This window comes from Gobius niger, assembly GCF_951799975.1.
Source record: "Gobius niger genome assembly, chromosome: 6".
Classification (NCBI taxonomy): Eukaryota; Metazoa; Chordata; class Actinopteri; order Gobiiformes; family Gobiidae; genus Gobius; species Gobius niger.
The window spans coordinates 4,728,447-4,751,577 of NC_136857.1; the positions used below are offsets into that span (position 1 = coordinate 4,728,447).

General features: G+C 40.8%; 1 protein-coding gene across 1 annotated transcript; it reads left to right on the plus strand.

The window, feature by feature from the left end:
- Positions 1 to 407: 407 nt before the first annotated feature.
- Positions 408 to 21,694, plus strand: klhl12 (kelch-like family member 12). Its single transcript, XM_079558810.1, has 12 exons — positions 408 to 901; positions 2,837 to 3,063; positions 3,196 to 3,349; positions 5,575 to 5,792; positions 12,437 to 12,586; positions 12,764 to 12,878; positions 14,330 to 14,436; positions 15,489 to 15,684; positions 16,854 to 17,012; positions 18,428 to 18,526; positions 18,593 to 18,779; positions 21,198 to 21,694. The coding sequence occupies exons 1-12, from the start codon at positions 844 to 846 to the stop codon at positions 21,322 to 21,324; spliced, it is 1,797 nt and encodes a 598-aa protein (XP_079414936.1). The 5' UTR covers positions 408 to 843; the 3' UTR covers positions 21,325 to 21,694.
- Positions 21,695 to 23,131: the final 1,437 nt, after the last annotated feature.

Genomic DNA, 23,131 nt, shown 5'->3' on the forward strand with positions numbered 1-23,131 from the left:
AGAAGAAGAAGAAGAAGAAGAAGAAGAAGAAGAAGAAGAAGAAGAAGAAGAAGAAGAAGACGCCTGAGTGTAGGTGTGTTTGTTTTTTGGGGAATTACTTTTATTTTATTTTATTTTATTTTATTTTATTTTATTTTATTTTATTTTATTTTATTTTATTTTATTTTATTTTATTTTATTTTATTTTATTTTATTTTATTTTATTTTATTTTATTTTATTTTATTTTATTTTATTTTATTTTATTTTATTTTATTTTATTCTATTCATGTACAAAGGGTGTTTAAGTTCATTGGCTGACCCATACTCCGGAACAGTAGGAGGCGGTAATGCTCCTTTAAGCTGGTTGCCAACCGCCGTAAAACAAGAAGAAGAAGAAGAAGACGCACGCCTACGTAATGCGTGCTCTGTTTACGTCTGGGCAAGTGGGCAAACCGTGACCTGCCTGATGTTGTCAACGAGTCACCCATGCAAATTACACACGTTTATGGCCTTATTATAGATTATAAAGTGTCAGTTTCCACTAGAGCTCACGTACAGAGCCTTTGTTATTACTGCCATCATGGAGTGCCTGTAGGTCGAAGCTTTATTTGGACACAATTGTGAGCGGGGGACAGGGGACTTTGCGCTAATGCGTTAGCTCAGAGCAACTTAGCCTTTTTTTTTTTTTGACACAACTTTCCAGGAGCGACAGGTATCGGCAACGCCTCGGCGAGTGGTTTTGTTGTCTGTCGCTTTGTGGTTTGTCTTTCTCTCCTCTGCTAGCTTTGTAGTGCTAACATTTCCCCTGTGCTGAGCCGCGGTGTTGTTGTTGTCGGTGGTGGTGTTAGCTTCCTGGCTGGCTAATGTGTAGCTATAGTTATTGCCTCCCAGTGGTGGAAAAGGTGTTCAAATCCTTTAACGGTAAGTTGGATTAGCGCGTTATGACAATGTTACGAAGCCGGAAGACATAGACACGAGAAATACTTTTGTCAGCACGTGCGTCTTTGAATGCAGCGTGGCTTCAGTAAATATCTTGAGCCATAGAGTAGCCTACTGACTTGCCTAAATAGATTTGGAGCTACATGTGACTCACTTTATCTACTAACAGCTGCCTCTTTCTGTCTGTCTGTATTCTTTGATAGCTTCCCCTGAAATTGGTATTGGTGTTGCATGTAAAACTTAAATGTGTGCATCACATGTTTACATCAATACCAACTCCTCATCAGTGTTAATTTTGACAACATATTTTTATTTAGTTTTAGTCTAAGTCTTTTGACTGAAATGTAAATTCATTTTAGTCGAGATTTAGTCAAAAAAATCGTTTCAATTTTAGTCTAGTTTTAGTCGACTAAAATTGCAAGTAAATTTAGTCGACTAAATTTAAGAATAATTTAGTCGGCTTTGCATTGATAATGTTCATTATAATCATATTTAATCTTGTTCCTCTGCTTCATGGAGCTGCTCCACATGATAAAGCTCAGAGTAGGGCTGCAACTAACGATTGTTTTGGTAATCGATTTATCTACCGATTATTTTTACGATTAATCGATTAATCGCTTGGCTGTGAATGGTGTATGAAAATTGTATTTTTTCGTTTATTTTTAATCACATAAAGCTAAAGTGGCGTCTCTTGAGGACATGTTGACATTGTTATAAAGTGTTTTTGTAGTGCCAGTTCTGCTTTATTAGTTGGATGAGACACAGATATCTATGAAATTTTCAATGTACAAAACTCTACAAACCCTAACTTGAAAAACAAAGTAGGTTTCCATCAAAAGTAAAAAATGTTCATGTAATTTTTGCTGTTTTTAAGTCTGTGTTTACTAGAAAACGATTAATCGATTACTGAAAAAGTTGACAACTATTTCAATAATCGATAAGTTGTCGATTAATAGATTAGTTGTTTCAGCCCTAACTCAGAGCTGATCCTTTAGCAGTGATTGTAAATGATCTGAGGCTCTTTCAGGCGGTCAATAGATGTTTGGATGATTTTAGTCTCTCCCTTTCATTATTATTTAGTCTTATTTTAGTCGACTAAAATATCTGGACATTTTAGTCATAGTTTTAGTCTCATGAAAAACTTTTCATTTAGTTTTAGTCCAATTTTAGTCGTCAAAAATATCACTTTGACTAAAATTAAGACTAAATATTTTAGTCGACGAAATTAACACTGCTCCTTATTACTGTTTTCTTGCCTTTAACCAGTGGTTCTCAAACTGTGGCTTTGGTTTGCCTTTTCCTTGGTTTGTACTTAGCCTCGGATTATTGATTTTTTTCTCTTTCAGAACTATCTTATTTGTTTTCATCTTAATCCCAGTTCAGAAGTCAATCAGAACAGTTTTTTATCTTAGTTTATTTACTATTTGCTACGTTTATTGAAAAGTTTGAGAACCACTCACCTGTGCATTGTTCACTTAAAGCCACACTGCGTAACATTTCATGAATAGAATAAAATACGAGCATTTATTTTATCACAGACTTTTTTTTTATCATTGAAGAATATCTTTTTAAAAAATGGCTGCCTTGAACACTGACTGTACTTTGCTGGGAGTGGGACGTCTCCGGCTCATCGTCATGGAGATGTCGACTAAAGTAATGTGAGATTTAAATAGGTTCGGTCCTCATCCAAATCCATTCTTTGATAACCACAACAAAAAAGTACTTTCTGTGTTTCTAGCTTGACATTTGGAGCATGCTTTGTGTTCGAGTGCAGTATAGTGCAAAATGTTACGCTGTGCGCCTTTAACATCCAAAACAAACTACAGGTCATGGACTTTGTGGTGTTGAATTTTGGTTATTATTCAAATAACTACTTCTACACCACCCTTTTCTTTCTTTCTGTCTATTAATTGATAGATTCTCTGAGTAGTTTACGGTCTTTGGGAAACTGTCAGAGCAGCATGGCGCCCAAAGACATCATGACTAACTCCCATGCCAAATCCATCCTGAACGCCATGAACTCACTACGTAAAAGTAACACGCTCTGTGACATAACGCTGAGGGTGGAGAGCACGGACTTCCCCGCTCATCGGATCGTCCTGGCCGCCTGCAGTGACTACTTCTGCGCCATGTTCACCAGTGAGGTACTACCAGCTGCTTTGTATTTAAAACAAGTAGAGCTTCCTGGTGGTGGGAGAATGAGATTTTAAGAACCTTTGTTGAAACATAATGGCGTGTTTTTCCTTGACGTTGAAAGCTGTTTGTCTGTTTTGTAGTTGGCAGAGAAAGGGAAGTCTTTTGTCGACATCCAGGGCCTCACCGCGTCGACCATGGAAATCCTGCTGGACTTTGTTTACACAGAAACAGTGTTGGTGACGGTGGAGAATGTGCAGGAGCTGCTCCCGGCGGCGTGTCTGCTGCAGCTCAAAGGTCAGTGAAGATATAATGATGAAAGTATTGTTTCTGCTGATGTCATTACGTTATGTTTGATGCTCCTCTGTGTTTTTAAAGTACATCTTAATCAGACGTGTTCTGGGGATTTCAGTGTTTAGTTTGCCTTCACTATGAGGCATTAGGGTGTCCCAGGCTATACAGTGACATTTTTAAAATAGTAATATTGCAATGCACCCATAAAGTTTCACTATGGCTGTATCCGAATGTCCACCCTAGTCCCTAACCCCTCATTCACTACACAGGCTCGCACTATATAGTCGACTATATAGTCACTGATTCTGTTGGCGATTCGGACACAAGCCACTCATTTTTTTATCTGAATTTATTTATTGTTACAAATGTTTATTTTATGAAACAGAACAACTGTTTTAGCACTTTTACAGGCGTTACCATCATCACAAAAAAAGGAAGAAAAAAAAAGTCACTCCAGCGTGAGCTCAGAGACGCCGAAAGTCGGTCAGAGCCCGGTGTCCGAACACCAGCAGATTGAGTGACCACATCTGCTAAAAGTCGCTAAACTCCGGGAATAAAGTATTTCTGCGATAAAGACCAACCAGACTCAGAGACAGTGGAATATTTATGGATTAATACGAGTCAGTTACGCTTTTACTTAACATGGATTTTACATGAATGGCTTGGATTATTCGAGAGGAAGCTATCGGTCATTTAACAGCTCAAGCTAAAGGTTAGCAGCTAACGTTAGCATCTTTTCACCGTAACCGTTTATATTTAGGTCGTTAATTCATGGGAAACACAAACACACGACTGAAACAGCTGATTTACTTCAGTCGTGTTGTTTAGTTCAAAGACCTGTCTCTGTCAGGCTCTTCTCCGACTCTCCCAGTGCATTGACCCGTTTAGTGAACCATCGATGCTCACTACTTTTCGAGATGCATTGTGGGAAATTTCGAGTGGACTGCTTTTTTCTCTCTGGACATTCGGACACCCCTACAACATGGCGTGACCACTATATAGTCACTATATAGTCACTATATAGTCACTATATAGGGACTAGTGTGGACATTCGGATACAGCCTATGACTCCATGAAACTACACACCAAATTTTCGCTCATTTTGGCAACATTTCGAGGTCCCCCAAGGTCACTGAAGTTTTACCATTATTTAGGTGACACTGCGGCAGGTCACAATTGTTGTCCAAAATGGTCAAAATTGCTGATTTTTGGGCAACAAAATGTAAATAATGGATTGAGCCAGATTAAAATGTATGGTTTTATTTTATTGACATATTAGTAACTAAGATTTTTTTCAGAGGTGATTTTGGATATACTGTTACTGTTTTACTGTTTCAATGAACTAATCACAAGAGAAAAGATCTATAAAAACTCAAATTCTGCCTTTTTTGGGGGTTCAAAGCTGAATAAATCAGGCTTGGAATTAGATATTAAAAAATCCCTTTGAAAAATCCTTCAAAATATTGTTAAGTCCAAGACTGGAAAGTTTGAACTCTGTTGTGCTCGCCCGCTGACTGAGTGGGGCCTTTCTTTATTGCTCTTTTATTTTTGTATTTCTTTGTGCCTTTTTATTGTGTTCTAGTTGCTTTTCCAGCACGTTTTTGTCGCTCTTTTGTTGCTTTGCTGTTTTGACGCTTGTCTTTCAAGAAGCTTTAAGATGTGGGTAAAGCCAAACTAGAGAAAATGTGCTTGGTTCAGGTGGGGGTTAAGAAGTTAATAGTTATTTAGGAAAAGCTTTTTGCCAGGGTTTACTGTTTAGGCCTTCAACTACTTTCTAAAGTGTAACCGTCACGATCTTGCGGACATGTAGTTCAGCTTAAGTGGACTATTGGTTTTATTGTGAGGCTTGTGAGCAGAGTAACAATAATACAAGACTGTTTTGAAAAACGCTTGCATTGTCACCTGCATGTCATAATGGTAAAACTTCAGTGACCTTGGGGGACCTCTAAATATTGCCCAAATGAGCTAAAATTTGGTGTGTAGTTTCATGGAATCACAGTGAAACTTTTAAGGGGGACTGCACTGGCATTTTCCACCCTAATGAGGCATGTATTTCCAGTTGCTAGCAGGTATTTATCCCCAGAAATAAGGACTACATTAAGTGTTTTCATGTTTTTTCCCGAAGCGTGATACTTAATATCAGAGCTTTAAGCTTTAGCAGCACACATATTTGGAAATGAGTTTCTTCAATGTGTTAAGTTGATAGTCCTATATTATTTTTCTGTTAGGGGTGAAAAGAGCCTGCTGTGACTTCTTGGAAAGCCAGCTGGATCCTTCGAACTGTCTGGGAATTCGAGACTTTGCCGAAACACACAACTGCCTTGACCTGATGCAGGCGGCCGAGCTCTTCTCCCAAAAGCATTTCTCTGAAGTGGTTCAACACGAGGAGTTCATGCTGCTCAGTCAGACCGAAGTGGAGAAGCTCATCAAATGTGACGAGATACAGGTGAAAATAGTCATTTATGGATGTAGCTTCATCATTGTCATTGTGGTATTTCCACATTAGCTGCTCTGAAACAGAGATTATGTAGATATTTCTGCTTTTTACCACTTTGCTGCTATGCATTTCAAATGTCTAGACCTAGGCCAGAGGTCTCCAACAGGCGAGCCACTTCCGGCCCACAAGAAGATTCAATCCGGCCCACAAGTCGTAGCGTGCTAGTTCCTGAGTATGTAAAAAGCTGGTCCATTGTGCAGAGTTATGATTTTTTAAAGAGGGGGTATTGTGCTTTTTTCAGTCACATAGCCCCAGTCTATATCACACTACAATGATGACCAAACCTTCTGTTGGTCTGTAAATGCAGTAAATTAGAATAACTGCCTTGTATAAAATGTCTCTCTCAAAATGGCTGTAGTGAATGTCTTGAAATAGGCCTCTGTCTCTTTAAGAACCTCTGAGCCTTTCGGACACGCCCCCTCCACACGCTGTCTGTGGCATCAGTGGGGAGGGGGTTCTGCTGAGGAGCAGTGGCTGGTTACTCGGCTGGTGACCAAAGCTCGGAGGCGTCTCCAGGAGGTGGGGGCGTTCCTAGGAGGACTCAGGCAAACCTATCCCTAAAATGGCCGCCGTCAGAGTTTTTACAGATTACTCAAAAATACGTGAATGTGCCAAGGCAACACTTCAGGCATGTTTTTAATGAGGGAGTGACATAATAACATGATGTAAAGCTTGAAAAAGTCAATTTTGCATAATACCCCCCCTTTAAAGAAATAACCAGAATGCTCACTCCAGCCACTAGGGGGCAGCAAAAGAAAATCAAAGAATTCCACATGTGTCCAGCAGAGGGCGCAGACACAGTAAGATATCAGGATATAAACAAAACACTAAGTAAATGGTCAGTCTGCCCCAGGACGGCTGTGGCGACAATAGTAGCTTACCACCACCAAGTGTGGAGTGAATAAATAATGACTACAGTGTAGCAGAAAAGTGTGAGCTGTTATTATTAGGCCACAGTCCTGCCAGGCTCATTATTATTCATTTACTGTTATAATAAATGATGTAATAATATAAATGTTATTATATCATTAAAAGGTTTCCTCAATAGTATTTTCCCAATGAAAACACATTTTACTGGAGCTTTTGTTTATAGACCCCGGCAAGACATTCTGATATATTTTGGCCCCCAGGGAAATTTACTTGGAGACCCCTGTCCTCTGCACTTACCGCTTTAGAGTTATTGTGAAAAATATAAAAAGGTTGTGATTTGGACACAGTGGACAGCACTGGAGCTCCTCTGATCTGGATTTAAACACATCTCCTGAGAGAAGGAGATCTGCTTAAGCCTTGCTTTGTTTTTTCGTCCTAAATCAACTTTACAGACAGTCGGGCCCCAGAGCTGCAAAAGCCTCTTTGATAAGAGGCAGAAAACCTAAACTCAGCCCAGATGTCGACTTTTTGAAAAGTCTGAGTGGACCATATTCTGTGAACATCGGCAACATATTTGCAACTATGAAATATTTTGTCTTTTTTGCCGTTCATTTTTAGCATTTAACCCCCATTTAACCATTTTTAATGTGATTGTCATGAATCCGCTGTGAAATACATCTGTGTTAGTGCAGCTCTAATGACGGACTCGTTTTTAGGATTTATGAAAAAAACGAGTATAATGAGGTGTAAATTATATTTGACGTTTGTGTTTTTCTTCCAGTGTTCCAAACCACAGTGTAGTTTATGAAACAAGTACAAACCTGCGAGTGTATCGCTTACAGCTCGGATTGGACTGACAATGAAATAACAGAGAAGACCTGGTTTATGTTGGGCCTTTGTGTGCAGGAAATTCCTGTTTCAAACCACGCGACGAGCCGCGTGAAAGCCTGTCATTACCTTTGAGATTTATAGATCATCAGCCGACACATGCCCTTCCACCCATTATCTTTGTTTATAGTGCTGCATAAACTGGATCACAGATAAATCAAAGTCTCACTTACTTTGGGGAAACCTTTATTATCTGCTTCTCAGAATACTGGCACATATTGCATAAGATAAGAACACCTTTATTCATCCACATCGAAGACATTGCAACTCTAAACAGAATTGCGTAACAGTGAAGAATTGCATTTGTTTGATGCTGTGACTAATGTCTCTGAGATGTGCTTCATAATAAACTTTACTTTCTTACCTAAAAATCACAGAGCTGGATAGAAAACTGCCTGGTGCTCGGACTACTGAGTAACCAAAGCCACTAAACTCTTCAAAGTGTAAATGTGAAGGATAATAGGGGTTGTTTTCTGTTAATAAATCAAGAATGAATAGATTTTCGGTCACCACAATATTCAGTGATGCTTTGAAAACGCAGCAGTAAGAGAAATATGTCCACTTTAGCTCTTATTTCTATATTTCTGTACCAAACATCTTCATTCATTCATCTTTTTATGGTCTCCCTGTTCGAGGCTGGATGTATGACAGCTCTCACCCACTCTCTTCTGTTCCACAGCTGCACATTTTATATAACTTCAGAGGCATTGATGATATTGGAGAGAAAACTGAAATATGAGCTGCTGAAATATAACCAGAACACGTTTCTAAAAGGGGTTAGGCAACGTCTACGTCAAATCCGGCCCTCCAGCACAGAACCTCTGGCCCCTAATATGATTTTGAGAAATATTATTATGCAAATAAGGGATCAAACCTGTTAAAACCGCCTTTGCTCTGCCCAATCCCGTCAGACCTCGGAAGCTCAGCAGGGAAGGGCCTGGTCGGTATTTGGATGGGAGATTTGGGAAACACCAGGAAGCCTAGCGAATGTAGTGAGTGGTTGGTGGTGGTCGGAGGGGCCGAAGGCGCAGACTGGTTGCCTCGCTTCCGTCAGTCTACCCCAGGGCAGCTGTGGGTACAATAGTAGCTTACCACCACTGAGTATGGAGTGAATGAATAATGCAATGTAAAGCGTCTTTGAGTGTCCAGAAAAGCGCTATATAAAACAAAACCATTATTATTGTTATTAACGTTAAGTTATTAAACAGTGTCTTGTTATAGTGTATGTTGTGTGAGTGCATGAACATCCCACTTGGTCATATATAATGTGAAACAGTGATTCTCAACTGGGTCGGGACTCAAAATCTAAATCCGATACTGTATTAATCTCTGTAGAGAAATTAGTTCTCTGCATTTGACCCATCCTCAGTATCGCATGGGGCGACCTGTAGGAGCAGTGAGCTGCCAGCAGTGGCCGGCGCTCGGGGACCCATCTCCATGATGTGGGGCCAGGCTGGTGGTCAGAAACACCTGGCTGGAGGATTAACCTATTGCACATGTTTTTTATAACCTACCACTAACCTACGAACCAAAGTGGGTCGCGAGCCTATAGGGAACTTTTTTTCAATATTTTCCATCTGAAACTACACAGAAACACACTTGAGTCTGTTAAAATTAATATTATTGGATTGTTTTGATCATTTTATTGATGATTTCAGTCTTAAAAGCAAATCTTGTTCAATACAAACCATAGAATAGAATAGAATAGAATAGAATAGAATAGAATAGAATAGAATAGAATAGAAAAAACGTTATTGTCTACCATGCACAATGATGGCAGAAATTTGCCTTTGGCCTGCTCATACATTCTAATTACATTTGCCCAGCAATGTACATAATAAAATCAGTTCACTGCAGACACAGCAGCAGCAGGTTCACTTCATTAAGGAAAGGAAAAAGGAACAGACTGACTGAACGACATTAATACTTACAACTTATTCAGCTCCTTGATGGCAAAGGGAACAAAAGAATTCCTGTACACATTTTTCTTGGCACACTGCTTTACTATAATGCTGAGATAAACTGGTTTGTTCTTGTTATTTTACTGCTCTGTTAAACAACTCTGCCAAGTTTAGCTTTGTTTTTGACAGTTAAATGACCAAACCAAGAGACTATGTTAAATATCAGTACGCTCTCAATTAAACACTGTATATATAATGGACAGCTTCTGCTCACTCCTCCCCGTTTACCATAATGACCACACTCGGGGGGGGGGGGGGGGGGGGGGGGAATTCATGGTGGATTTACAGACTCCCCCTCCGCAGCTCTGACGAAGCATGTTCCTAAAAAGGGCATAAGGGCGGGATCTTCACTGTAGACTCGGCCCTTGCGTGACGTGTAGCTCGCGCTGCTCCAATGCTAACAGTCCGACCCTCAATAAGTACGAGATTTATAAAATTCTTCTTATGAAAACCAGCCTGGTTTCTTAAATTGTGACTAACCCAGCGTTATCTCAGGAGGAAGATCTAGTCTAGTGTTGAAAACATAGAAACCCGGCGTTAAAGTTGTTTTTAAGGTGTCTAAACTCCAATGCTTTTCTTTTTTTTTGTGTGATCAAGTTTTTATTGAGTTGTGCGGGTTATCAGGTTTACATAACAATTCCATATGCAGCACAGATTTTTTATATCCCCCCCCCCCCCCCCCCCTCACCCTTTGTGATAATGGGTCTTTTAGTATGAGCAGTTATGCACAATACATGTTCATGTATATTTTAAGGAAATAAAAATACAGTAAGACAACACCACACATAGATACTACACACTCACACATTCACTCACACCCCCCATGTCCCACCCTTACTGTCCAGGCATGGTAAAAAATTAAAAAAAGAATTGATCAAACAACACTGGTAGACAAGAGTGATAGACAGAACAGACATATTTGCTAATTTCCTCCGTCAGTGACATCTACAGAAATAGCTTTGGATACATATAGTTATGTAACATTTATACTGTATTTGGAATACATATAATTATGTACTGTACATTCATAGTTATTACATACAATCAAAGCATTTGCAATCAAGTTTCATACAGTAGCTGCATTTTATGTAACAGATTTGACCAACATGAGATATTTTCGCTGCTGAAAGATCCAACTGAACATTGTCTTTAAATGATGAGAGCCATTGCTCCACACTCAGGGTTTTTGTAAGTTTCCATCGACATGCTATCATCTCAGCTGTGAGACCAGCTAGAATTTGGCGGCGTTCATTGATATTTAATTTAAGATTGGAAGTCTCATTCAGTAAGAGTAACCTCTGAGTGTGGGGCAATTCTCTTTCCATTAGGTTTGACAGAGCACCAGCAACATTTTCCCAAAAACAGTGAACCTGGGGACACTCCCACACCATGTGAAGAAAAGTCCCAATGACCTTGTCTGAACAGAAGTCACAATAAGGATTGTCCTTGAGTTTCATCAGGTGCAATCTCCTAGGATAGAGATAAGCCCTATGAATGAACTTACTCCAATGCTTTTCAATGGGGCACTAGCGGCGATATGAAGGTACTACAGCGATGGCGGCCCCCAGTGTCGTGGGCATAAAGCAGAGCAGCCAGCGCCCATTGATACAAACATGTGGTAAATGCAATATTTTATAAGATATATGACAAATTGCAGTTTTAATTGGGGCGCAGCTTGTCATTAAGGTAATGGCGGGTCTCGGAGCCGGACCACTTTAGAACCACTGATGGTTCTAAAGTGGTCCGGCTCTTTAGAACCATATTTTGCTATTTTCTGGCATTTGCAGAAAATAGTTCTTAACTTAAGGCTACAATGGTGAGGTTCGGCCGTCTGTGTTTTGGCTATGATGAAAATCGGCCCTTTGTGACTCAAACTTGCCTACCCCTGGTCTAAACCAGTGGTTCTCAACCTTTTGGAGCTGCGACCCCCATTATAGCAGTTAACCTCTTACCATCCGCCTAAACCAAATGCATTCTGTCCTCTTTTGGCTATCATATAGGTCTGTGTAACACCTCATTTGAAAGCTAAGACCCACAAAACTGATCTTTTTCCTCGCGTTGTTGCTGTGTTGTGTCACCTTTTGTATGTTTTTTTTTCTTTCTTTTTTTTCATTTTTGTCACTTTTTGGTTGAGTTTTTGTCATTTTTTTTGTTGAATTTTTGTCACATTTTTGTTGAATTTTTGTCTTTTTTTTTTTGTTGAATTTCTGTCACATTTTTGTTGATTTTTTGGCACATTTTTGTTGAGTTTTTGTCATTTTTTTGTTGAATTTTTGTCACATTTTGGTTGAATTTTTGTCATATTTTTGTCAAATTTTTGTCACTCTTTGGTTGAATTTTTGTCACATTTTTGTTGCGTTTACATCCTTGCTGTCTTCTTATTTTTTGTGGCTATTTTGGTGTTTTTTCCCAAGAAGCTTTTTGATTAGGGTAAAGCCAAACTGGAGAAAATGGGATCTGTTCAGGTGGGAGTTAAGAGGTTAAAGGGGTTCGTGACCCCCCGCTCGGGTCACACCGTGAGGAATCGGATCAGTATCCTACATAATTCTTGAAAAAACAAAGAAAAAAACAAATGGCTAGAATAAAATAAATCAAATAACGAACATATAATGGCACTCTGGTAAAATAGCACGCACAAGCGACAATAAAATATAATATTATATGCTAAAAAGAGTATGTATATTTTATCTACATGATCTGGCGACCCCCCAAATTTCTAAACTAAAGGGTTTGCTGATTTTGCACATGATAAATCCCCATGAAGGCAGATTTTTGTTTAGTTTTCCGAGGACAGCCAACAGTAACGTTTTAATCATTTCATGTGTGACTAATTGTGTCCCTTTCCCAAACTGAATGTACGTTTGTGCATCGCAGGTGGATTCCGAGGAGCCGGTGTTCGAGGCCGTGCTAAACTGGGTCAAACACAACAGGAAAGAGCGGGAGCCGTATCTGCCCGACATGCTGGAGTTCGTGCGGCTGCCTCTGCTCACGCCGCGCTACATCACAGACGTTATAGACGCCGAGGTGAGACATTCGCAGAGGTCAGGCCCCGCTCTTACACATCCATCACCACGACTGTTAACTTAATTCATCCTCGTGTGACATGTGCAGCGCAGTGTTTAGGATAATGGAGCTGAAACTTCCCCCCTAATCGCCCGTTGCAGTTCGTCACATGATTAAACGTGTCGTGTCTTGTCGCAGCCCCTGATTCGGTGCAGTCTCCCGAGTCGAGACCTCGTCGATGAGGCCAAGAAGTTCCACCTGAGACCCGAGCTGAGGAGCGAGATGCAAGGCCCGCGCACACAGGCCAGACTCGGTACGAATCTGCGCTAAATGTTAGGGCTGGGACAGGGCCGGACTGGGACTGAAAACCAGCCCTGGACTCTGGTAGGCCTGGCCCAGATTAGCGTAAATGCGACACTTCCACAAATACATATGTTAACCTCTTACCCACCGCCTTAACCGAGAGCATTTTCTCCAGTTCGGCTTTACCTAAATCTAAAAGCTTCTTGACTGGAGAGCAACACTGTAACGCCTCATTTGAAAGATCAAATCTAGAAAAGTGACGGTAACTTTTTGTCACGTTGTCGCTGCATTTTTGTCATGTTTTTGTTGCTTTATCATTTTTTTTTTTGTGGCTTTTGCGTTTCTCATTGTTTTTTTCATTGCTTTGTCGTCACGTTTTCGCCACATTTTTGTTGCTTTTCCAGCGCATTTTTGTTTTTGGATGCATTTCTTTTAACCCCTTAACTCCCACCTGAACCGAGCACATTTTCTCCAGTTTGGCTTTACCCCAGTCCAAAAGCTTCTGGAAAAAAGGTGTGAAAATAGCGACAAAACTGAGACGAAAACAATGATGGAAATGTGACAAAAAAGTGAGAAAACATTGACGAAAAATTGATGAAAAAGTGGCAAAAATGTCACAAAAATGTCACAAGAAATTGACGAAAAAATGACAAAAATGTGACAAAAAAATGACAAAAATGTGATAAAAATTTGACAAGAAATGACAAAAAATTGATACAAAAAATGACAAAAATGTGATAAAAAATTGACCAAAAAATAACAAAAAATTGACAAAAAATGACAAAAAATTGACCAAAAAATAACAAAAAATTGACAAAAAATTGACAAAAAATGACAAAAAAATGACAAAAAATGACAAAAATTGACAAAAAAATGACAAAAATGTGATAAAAAATTGACCAAAAAAATGACAAAAATTTGACAAAAAATGTGATAAAAATTTGACAAAAAATGAAACAAAATGTGACAAAAATGTGATAAAAAATTGACCAAAAAAATGACAAAAATGTGTCAAAAAATGACAAAAATGAGTTGAATGCCCAACAAAAAAATGATGAAAAAAAAAAATATTATGACATGAGGAAAAAGATCCTCTCGGTTCAGGCGGGAGTTAAGATGTTAATGACAGTTTGAAGGAGCCTCATATCATTTAGATTCACTGCCAAAACAACAGGTCTGGGCCTTGTTCTTGTGGGAGAAGCTCCATAAAGCAGAGAACCTTGATTAAACATGATTATCATAAATATTATCAATGCTCTACAAAAACTGTCTCAGAGGTCAATGTCTTCCCCTTCACGAAAACGAACTAAGGGGCTTTGTTATAGTATTCAAAAGTGGTGGTGATATTTAATAGGCAAATGTGTTGCTTCTAAAGGTTACTCTTGTGAATGTCCTTGAGAAAGTGCGTATTACCTGCCTCTGATGTCGACAATATAAAACAATCTTTTCATTTTCCTCCAGGTGCCAAAGAAGTTCTGCTCGTCATCGGTGGTTTTGGGAGCCAACAATCACCTATAGATGTCGTCGAGAAATACGACCCAAAAACACAGGAGTGGAGCTTCCTTCCGGTGAGAATAAAGTCAAGGCACTTACATTTAAGGCGAGACACTGCAGGTGAATAGGGAAAAAAACTAAATGTAGAGATCTCAATTTGAAGCTTTTGCTGAACATCACTGATATAAATATGAGAAAAACATGTATTGCATTTTTTCTGTCATTTTATGTTTTCACATAAAAATAAGGCATTTTGAGCATTAAAAAGGCAAAAATTGCCGAAATCAAAATAATGAATTGAGCCAGATTAAATGTTATGGTTTTATTTTATTGACATATTAGAAACTAAGATTTTTTCAGAGGGGATTTTGGATATTTTGTTTTGTTTTTCAATAAACTAATCATCAGTGAAAAAATCTGTAAAAAAATTCCGCCTGTTTTTTTGGTTTCAAAGCTGAATAAATCAGGCTAGGAATTAGATATTAAAAAATCCCCCTGAAAAAACCTTCAAAATATTGTTAGGTCTCAGAGGTCTGTAAAGTTTGGAGTCTGTGGGAGCTTCTATAAGGGCTCAGGCTCTGCCCGAGTGCGGCTTCTCTCATTCAGAGAAAACCAGCCCTGAAGTTTTGTAGCGAGTGCGCATGCTTGGCCCGTTCCTCCACTTTTCCGCTCCAGCGTCTCGTAGGAGGAAAAACACCATATTTGGGTGAAAGCGTCATCACGGGGCCCCTTAGCAGGACACGTGGATGTAAAATCTGTCAATATTTATGAATGAAAACCCGCGGGAAAGACGGCCTTTCTACGCGGCGCAGCAGCTACTTCCGGGTCGCCCCCACCTCGCAGACAAAACATCATAAAATAAACGTCATCATTTTTATATCTGACATGAAAACTAAGATGTAAAGGGAGGAAAATAGATACAAATCTCCACTTCGACCACTGCGTGAAAAATCAATACTTTCACCTGCCGTGTCTCGCCTTAAAGAGCACTTTTCATGCAACATTGTGGTGCAGTGGCTTTACAGATTGAGCCGCCTTGTTGTTGGTTCATTTTGCAAATTGTCATTGAGACTTTAGTTCCACATGTCTCCTTATTTGTAACTCACTGCCTGTATCGAATCTCCAGAACATTGCGAGGAAGCGGCGTTACGTGGCCACCGTGTCCCTCCATGACCGGGTGTATGTGATCGGCGGGTACGACGGGCGCTCGCGGCTCAGCTCCGTGGAGTGTCTGGACTACACGGCGGACGAGGACGGGGTCTGGTACACCGTGGCCACCATGAACGTGCGGCGGGGACTGGCGGGAGCGACCACGCTGGGGGGTGAGGGAGCGGACCTTTCCAAGTCTGACTCGCAGGGGCGGACTGGCCATATGTCCATTCTGGAAGAACACAGAAGGGCCACCGGCTCTCACTTTACCTTACCCTTACCCCCGGGCGTAACCGAGCTTTACCCAAATCTAAAAGCTTAACCTCTTAAGTCCCGCCTGAACCGAGAGGATCTTTTTCCTCACGTCATCAGATTTTTTTTCCATCATTTTTTTGTTGGGTATTTAACTAATTTTTTTAACTCATTTTTTTAACTCATTTTTTTAACTCATTTTTTGTCACTTTTTTGCCATTTTTTGCCATTTTTTGTCACATTTTTGTCATTTTTTTGTCATTTTTTTGCCACTTTTTTGTCATTTATTTGTCACATTTTTGTCATTTTTTTGCCACTTTTTTGCCACTTTTTTGTCACGTTTTTGTCATTTTTTTGTCATTTTTTCGTCTAATTTTTGTCATTTTTTGGGCAAATTTTTATCAATTTTTTATCAAATTTTTGTCACATTTTCGTCATTTTTTTGGTCACTTTTTTGTCTTTTTTTTGTGTCTTTTTGTGACATTTTTGCCACTTTGTCATCAATTTTTCGTCACTTTTTTGTCACATTTCCATCATTGTTTTCGTCTCAGTTTTGTCGCTTTTTTCACACCTTTTTTCCAGAAGCTTTTGGATTGGGGTAAAGCCAAACTGGAGAAAATGTGCTCGGTTCAGGCGGGAGTTAAGGGGTTAAAAGAAAAGCATCCAAAAACAAAAATGCGCTGGAAAAGCAACAAAAATGTGACAAAAAAAGTGACGACAAAGCAATGAAAAAAGCGATGAAAAAACAACAATAACATGAAAAAGCCCCAGAAAAACAAGAGACAAAAACACAACAAAAAAGTGACGAAAACGCGCCAAAAAACCACAAAAAAGTAATGAAAAAGCAACAAAAAAAATTAGCCATGACAGTGTTGCTCTCCAGCCAAGAAGCCTTTAGATTTGGGCAAAGCCAAACTGGAGAAAATGCTCTCGGTTAAGAACATATGTATTTGTGGAAGTGTCACATTTACGCTAATCTGGGCCAGGCTGAACCAGAGTCCAGGGCTGTTTTTCCGTCCCAGTCCGGCCCTGCTGACTCGAGACTATCCCAGGTTTAGACAAATACTAAACGTGTGGACTGGGTCTGCAGATATGATCTACGTGGCTGGAGGGTTCGATGGCAGTCGGCGGCACACGAGTATGGAGCGATACGACCCAAACATCGACCAGTGGAGCATGCTGGGAGATATGCAGACGGCCCGAGAGGGAGCCGGGCTGGTGGTGGCCAGTGGACTCATCTACTGTCTAGGTACAAAGCATCTGAAGAAGAACTAAGGAACTAAGTTACTAGTTCCTCATACATACTTTTAAACCTTTATTTACCTTTTCTTAATATACGGCTCTTCACAACATAAGTAGAAGCTCCATTGACTTGAATGGGATTTTCCAACGTTCTACCGGTCATTATTTTCTGATAGAGGACCTCTGAAATAAACAATGACCGCTGCCAATGGCAACGGAGTTCGTGCTTGTAATACAGGTCTTTCATATCACTCCGCACGTACGTAGTAGAAGACACTTTCTCTGTCCCCGTCTCTGCGAGAGAAATTGAAGGAATCGCTCGTGAAGTTAATGGGAGTCCGACTTTCAACTTACCCAGAGATTCACCACCATTCCTCCACCTGCGCCTTCAGCTAAGGAGCTAGGCTAGCTGCTAGGAACTATTTGCCGCGGAAATCATTAAATAAACCTTTCGACCTTCATAAAAGTGTATGAGGTTTGTTCTGTGTGTGTTCAGTTGGCAAATGGCCGTATAATAAGTGGGATAATGTATAGAACGCTGGTCATTATCGGGAAAACAAGCACCTTCAGGGCGGTTCGGTTCGCCCTGTCGGTGCTTATTACCCGATAATGACCAGCGTTCTATACATTATCCCTTACTTAGACTCAGACTCGTATTACTACATCCTGATACCAGTGTTAATTTCGTCGACTAAAATATTTAGCCTTAATTTTAGTCAAAGTGATATTTTTGACGACTAAAATTGGACTAAAACTAAATTAAAAGTTTCTCGTGAGACTAAAACTGTGACTAAAATGTCCAGATATTTTAGTCGACTAAAATAAGACTAAATAAAAATGAAAAGGAGAGACTAAAATCATCCAAACGTCTATTGACCGTCTGAAAGAGCCTCATATCATGTAAATTCTCTGCCAAAGGATCAGCTCTGAGCTTTGTTCATGTGGAGCAGCTCCATGAAGCAGAGGAACAAGATTAAATATGATTATTATGAATATTATAAATGCAAAGTCGACTAAATTCGTCTTAAATTTTGTCGACTAAATTTACTTGCAATTTTAGTCGACTAAAACTAGACTAAAATTGAAAAGTTTTTTTTGACTAAATCTCGACTAAAATTAAATTACATTTCAGTCAAAAGACAAAGACTAAAACTAAAATAAAATATGTTATCAAGATTACTACATCCTGATACGTCACAAACGGTGTTGAGTTATTACATAAGCAAAGGACGGCCATTGCAAACTCTGAGTTTCCTTCCTGGTTTCTATGACATAACACAAACTCACAGAGCAGGAATGTCTTACTGAGAGCGGCTTCTGCACAGTTCTTTTGTCTAAACTTTTATTGCATCTTCATCCAGCTGAGCTTGCTCTAAACAGCAAACCAACGAACCCCATGTGTTGTATCTGTCTCTCCTGAAGGAGGTTATGATGGACTGAACATCCTGAACTCTGTGGAGAGGTACGACCCGCACACGGGCCACTGGACCAGTGTGACGCCGATGGCCACAAAGAGATCCGGTCAGTGATGTCTGTGACTGTCAAGTATATTCTGGTTTTAACAGTGAAACTGACATGTGTTTCCAGGGGCAGGAGTGGCGTTGCTCAATGACCACATCTATGTGGTCGGAGGCTTTGATGGAGTCTCTCACCTGGACTCTGTGGAGGTTTACAACATCAGAACAGACTACTGGACCACTGTGGCCAGCATGACCACCCCGCGCTGTTATGTGGGAGCCACGGTGCTCCGCGGCCGCCTCTACGCCATAGCAGGGTGACTATTTCAAACACTGATAATGTTTCCTGAGCACTGCACTGCAAAAAGTAATTAACTAGATCAGTATAGACATCTCAATGTGAGCATAATAATCAAAATCTTAGTTGTTTTGACTAGATAAGAAGTTGTTGGGCATTTGTCCTAGATTATTTCACTTGTTCTGAGATGTTTCTGACTCGTTTCAATACATTTCGTCCTTATTTCAGGTAATTTGTATGTAACAATGGAGTAAAAAAAATTGGTCTTATCTCATTGGCAATTTTACTTTCTTATTTCAAGCGAGATTTACCCTAGAACTGGTCTGAAATGTCCTCAAACAAGCAAAGTAAACTAGGTCCGATCAGAAAAAGGGTCTAAGGCCCAATCTCAAATCTCTTTTCTACCCCTACCCTTTCCCCTAGCCCTAACCCTTGCTCTTTCCCTACACCCTGAAACCAAGGGCGAAGGGCGAGGGTTGAAAAGACCGCCCCAAAGAAATGGGACAGCCCTCCACTTGACTGCATTTACTATTCACACAGATGATTAAGGTTGTGTGAGCCTACTTGTCTCTATAGCATGTTTCTACTGAAACAGTTCATCACTTCACTGATACTGTTTAGTAACACCTAAACAACAGGACAACAGATTTTCATCTGTTTCTGCTTCATCCGGCGCTACATGCTCCTTCCCCCATCCGTGTGTTGCGGACAGACAGCGGGGAGACAGACAGCGGGGAGACAGACAGCGGGGAGACAGACACCGGGGAGACAGCGGGGAGACAGACAGCGGGGAGACAGACAGCGGGGAGACAGACAGCGGGGAGACAGACAGCGGGGAGACAGACAGCGGGGAGACAGCGGGGAGACAGACAGCGGGGAGACAGACAGCGGGGAGACAGACAGCGGGGAGACAGACAGCGGGGAGACAGACAGTGGGGAGACAGCGGGGAGACAGACCGCGGGGAGACAGACAGCGGGGAGACAGACAGCGGGGAGACAGACAGCGGGGAGACAGACAGCGGGGAGACAGACAGCGGGGAGACAGACAGCGGGGAGACAGACAGCGGGGAGACAGACAGTGGGGAGACAGCGGGGAGACAGACCGCGGGGAGACAGACCGCGGGGAGACAGACAGCGGGGAGACAGACAGCGGGGAGACAGACAGCGGGGAGACAGACAGCGGGGAGACAGACAGCGGGGAGACAGCGGGGAGACAGACAGCGGGGAGACAGACAGCGGGGAGACAGACAGCGGGGAGACAGACAGCGGGGAGACAGACAGTGGGGAGACAGCGGGGAGACAGACCGCGGGGAGACAGACAGCGGGGAGACAGACAGCGGGGAGACAGACAGCGGGGAGACAGACAGCGGGGAGACAGACAGCGGGGAGACAGACAGCGGGGAGACAGACAGCGGGGAGACAGACAGTGGGGAGACAGCGGGTGCAGCAGCGATGAACCCTGTGTGTCATGGCATTAGCGACGTATCGAAAGTTTGGAAAGAAATTGCAAAAGTCGCCAATACAGCGCAAATAAACGGAACATTTGACTGACACGTTTAACGCAATAGACTGTTCTAATTGTTACACAAAGCGAATGAAGTCATGAATGAAGAGTTCTGCAACTTTATAAATGTGGTAAGAGTGATTAGTGATGATGTTCGTGAATTCATTTCGCAGCTTATTTCCGTGTTTTGTCAAACTCCTCCTACCCTTCGTCTGAAGTCTGCATCAGCAAAACCCTCGCGCTCTCCCTCACCCCTACCCCTCACCCCCACCCCTCACCGCAAAATAGAATTGGGACATCCCTTCGTCTCTCGTGAACGCGCAAAACGAAGGGAAAGGGCTAAACGGAGGGGGAGAATTGAGATTGGGCCTAAATGAGTGAAAACCGACAAAAAAAAGATACATTTCCTCAATTCAAGTCATTTAAAGCAGTACTAAGTAACGTGTTTACCTTAATAAATCCTTTCCGTAGCCCCTGTGGGGGTGATACAAGTGTTTATGGGATGATTGGAGGGTCTTTCATCTCCCCCTGGTGTCTCTGGGCAGAAAACCATGTTTGCAACTTGACTGCCACCGGACCGGAGTCACCAATACACACTAATGGAATCACGAAGAAGAAGCTAACAGGCTAACGGGCAAAGCTAACTGCGGGCTAGCGTCACTTTAAACAGTATTTACAGACAAATTTGAGTGAAAAAAAAATATTTCCATTGTATAATTGTAACCCTCTCTCCCTTGGCCTTTCCTGTCAGCGTAGTATTTACTCTCCAAGACAATTAATAAGTTAAAAAATCGTAACTTGCTACTACACCTGCAGTTGCGCTTATGGCCTCTAGGGGGAGGAGTTACTTAGTACTGCTTTAAGCCAATGCTTGATATTTACTTTTTGCAGTGTGTCAGCTTTAATACTGTTTCTTGCCATGTTGTCTTGCAGATACGACGGGAACTCGCTCCTCAGCAGCATCGAATGTTACGACCCCGTCATCGACTCCTGGGAGGTGGTGACCTCCATGGCCACGCAGCGCTGTGACGCCGGCGTCTGCGTGCTACGAGAAAAGTGATCTCAGAGATGCAGCAGAAGAAAAGCAGGCAGCTAGACTTCATAAAGCCACTACGTCAGAGCCACACGCGCCGCTGTTTGTTCGTGAGCACACAGGACTCACCGGAGCCGGCGGCGGCGCGTGGCCTGCGCTCGCACTGAGCTTCGCCGCAGTAGATTTAAAAGAGGCCTTCGAGGAGCCCATCGCCACCTGCATGACCCGGGTCAGGGTACATGTCGCTGTCATTAGCTGTGAGATTATTTTTTCATCTGTCATCGAAGTGCAATATATTTCTACGACACAGTAATGGAGCAGATCTGCACACGCTGCTGTTGTGTTTGGCCTTTATCAGACGGTGGACCTGACTGGACCTAACGCAGCAGGCGCCGATGGAGTCCATGGATCACGCTCCCACCTTTTTAGCATTTCTATTCCACCGCACAGATGTTTTAAAACACCCTTTAACAATAAAGACCCGACGGACAGGAAGTCGCAGCTCGGGCGGGATTGTAAAGGTTCATTTGTCCAACATAAATGAGAGACATGAAAGACATGAGTCCCATTCGGACGCTCTGAGAACCACACGCTTAAGATGAAGGTGATTGTTTTTCTTATTACAAATTAGACATATATTTCTATTAAGGACAAATGGGTCCTGTCACCACTGTCATCTGGAAAGTGAATAAAATATTAAATTAAAAGTGCACCTTAACATCCTGTGTTGTATTTGTCTGGATACTGAAAAGATATCTGATAATCTGATTTAAAATAATAATTGCATGGTTGACGTATTTAATTTAGTGGGATGGGGGGATGGAGATGACAGAACACAGTTGTGCCGCGTGTTTTCTGCACATGTGGGCGGGGGCGGACTGGCCATATGTCCGTTCTGGAAGAGCACAGAGGGGCCACCGGCTCCAGGGCCACAAGTCCCGCCTCAACCGAGCTCTACTCAAATCTAAAAGCTAAGAAGAAAAGCATCAAAATAGCGAGAATGAAAACATGAGAAAAACACGGACAAAAAAACAACAAAAAATGATAGAAAAAATCATTAAAAATTCAACAAGAATGTGACAAAAATTTGACAAAATTTCAACAAAAATTCAACAAAAATGTGACAAAAATTCAACAAAAATGTGACAAAAATTCAACAAAAATGTGACAAAAATTCAACCAAAAAGTGACAAAAATTCAACAAAAAAGTGACAAAAATTCAACAAAAAAGTGACAAATTCAACAAAAATGTGACAAAAATTCAACAAAAATGTGACAAAAAATCAACAAAAATGTGACAAAAATTCAACAAAAATTCAACAAAAATTCAACAAAAATTCAACAAAAATTCAACCAAAAAGTGACAAAAATTCAACAAAAAAATGACAAAAATTCAACAAAAATGTGACAAAAATTCAACAAGAATGTGACAAAAATTTGACAAAATTTCAACAAAAATTCAACAAAAATGTGACAAAAATTCAACAAAAATGTGACAAAAATTCAACAAAAATGTGACAAAAATTCAACCAAAAAGTGACAAAAATTCAACAAAAAAGTGACAAAAATTCAACAAAAAAGTGACAAATTCAACAAAAATGTGACAAAAATTCAACAAAAATGTGACAAAAATTCAACAAAAATTCAACAAAAATTCAACAAAAATTCAACCAAAAAGTGACAAAAATTCAACAAAAAAATGACAAAAATTCAACAAAAATGTGACAAAAATGTGACAAAAATTCAACAAAAATTCAACAAAAATGTGAAAAAATTCAACAAAAAAGTGACAAAAATTCAACAAAAATGTGACAAAAATTCAACAAAAATGTGA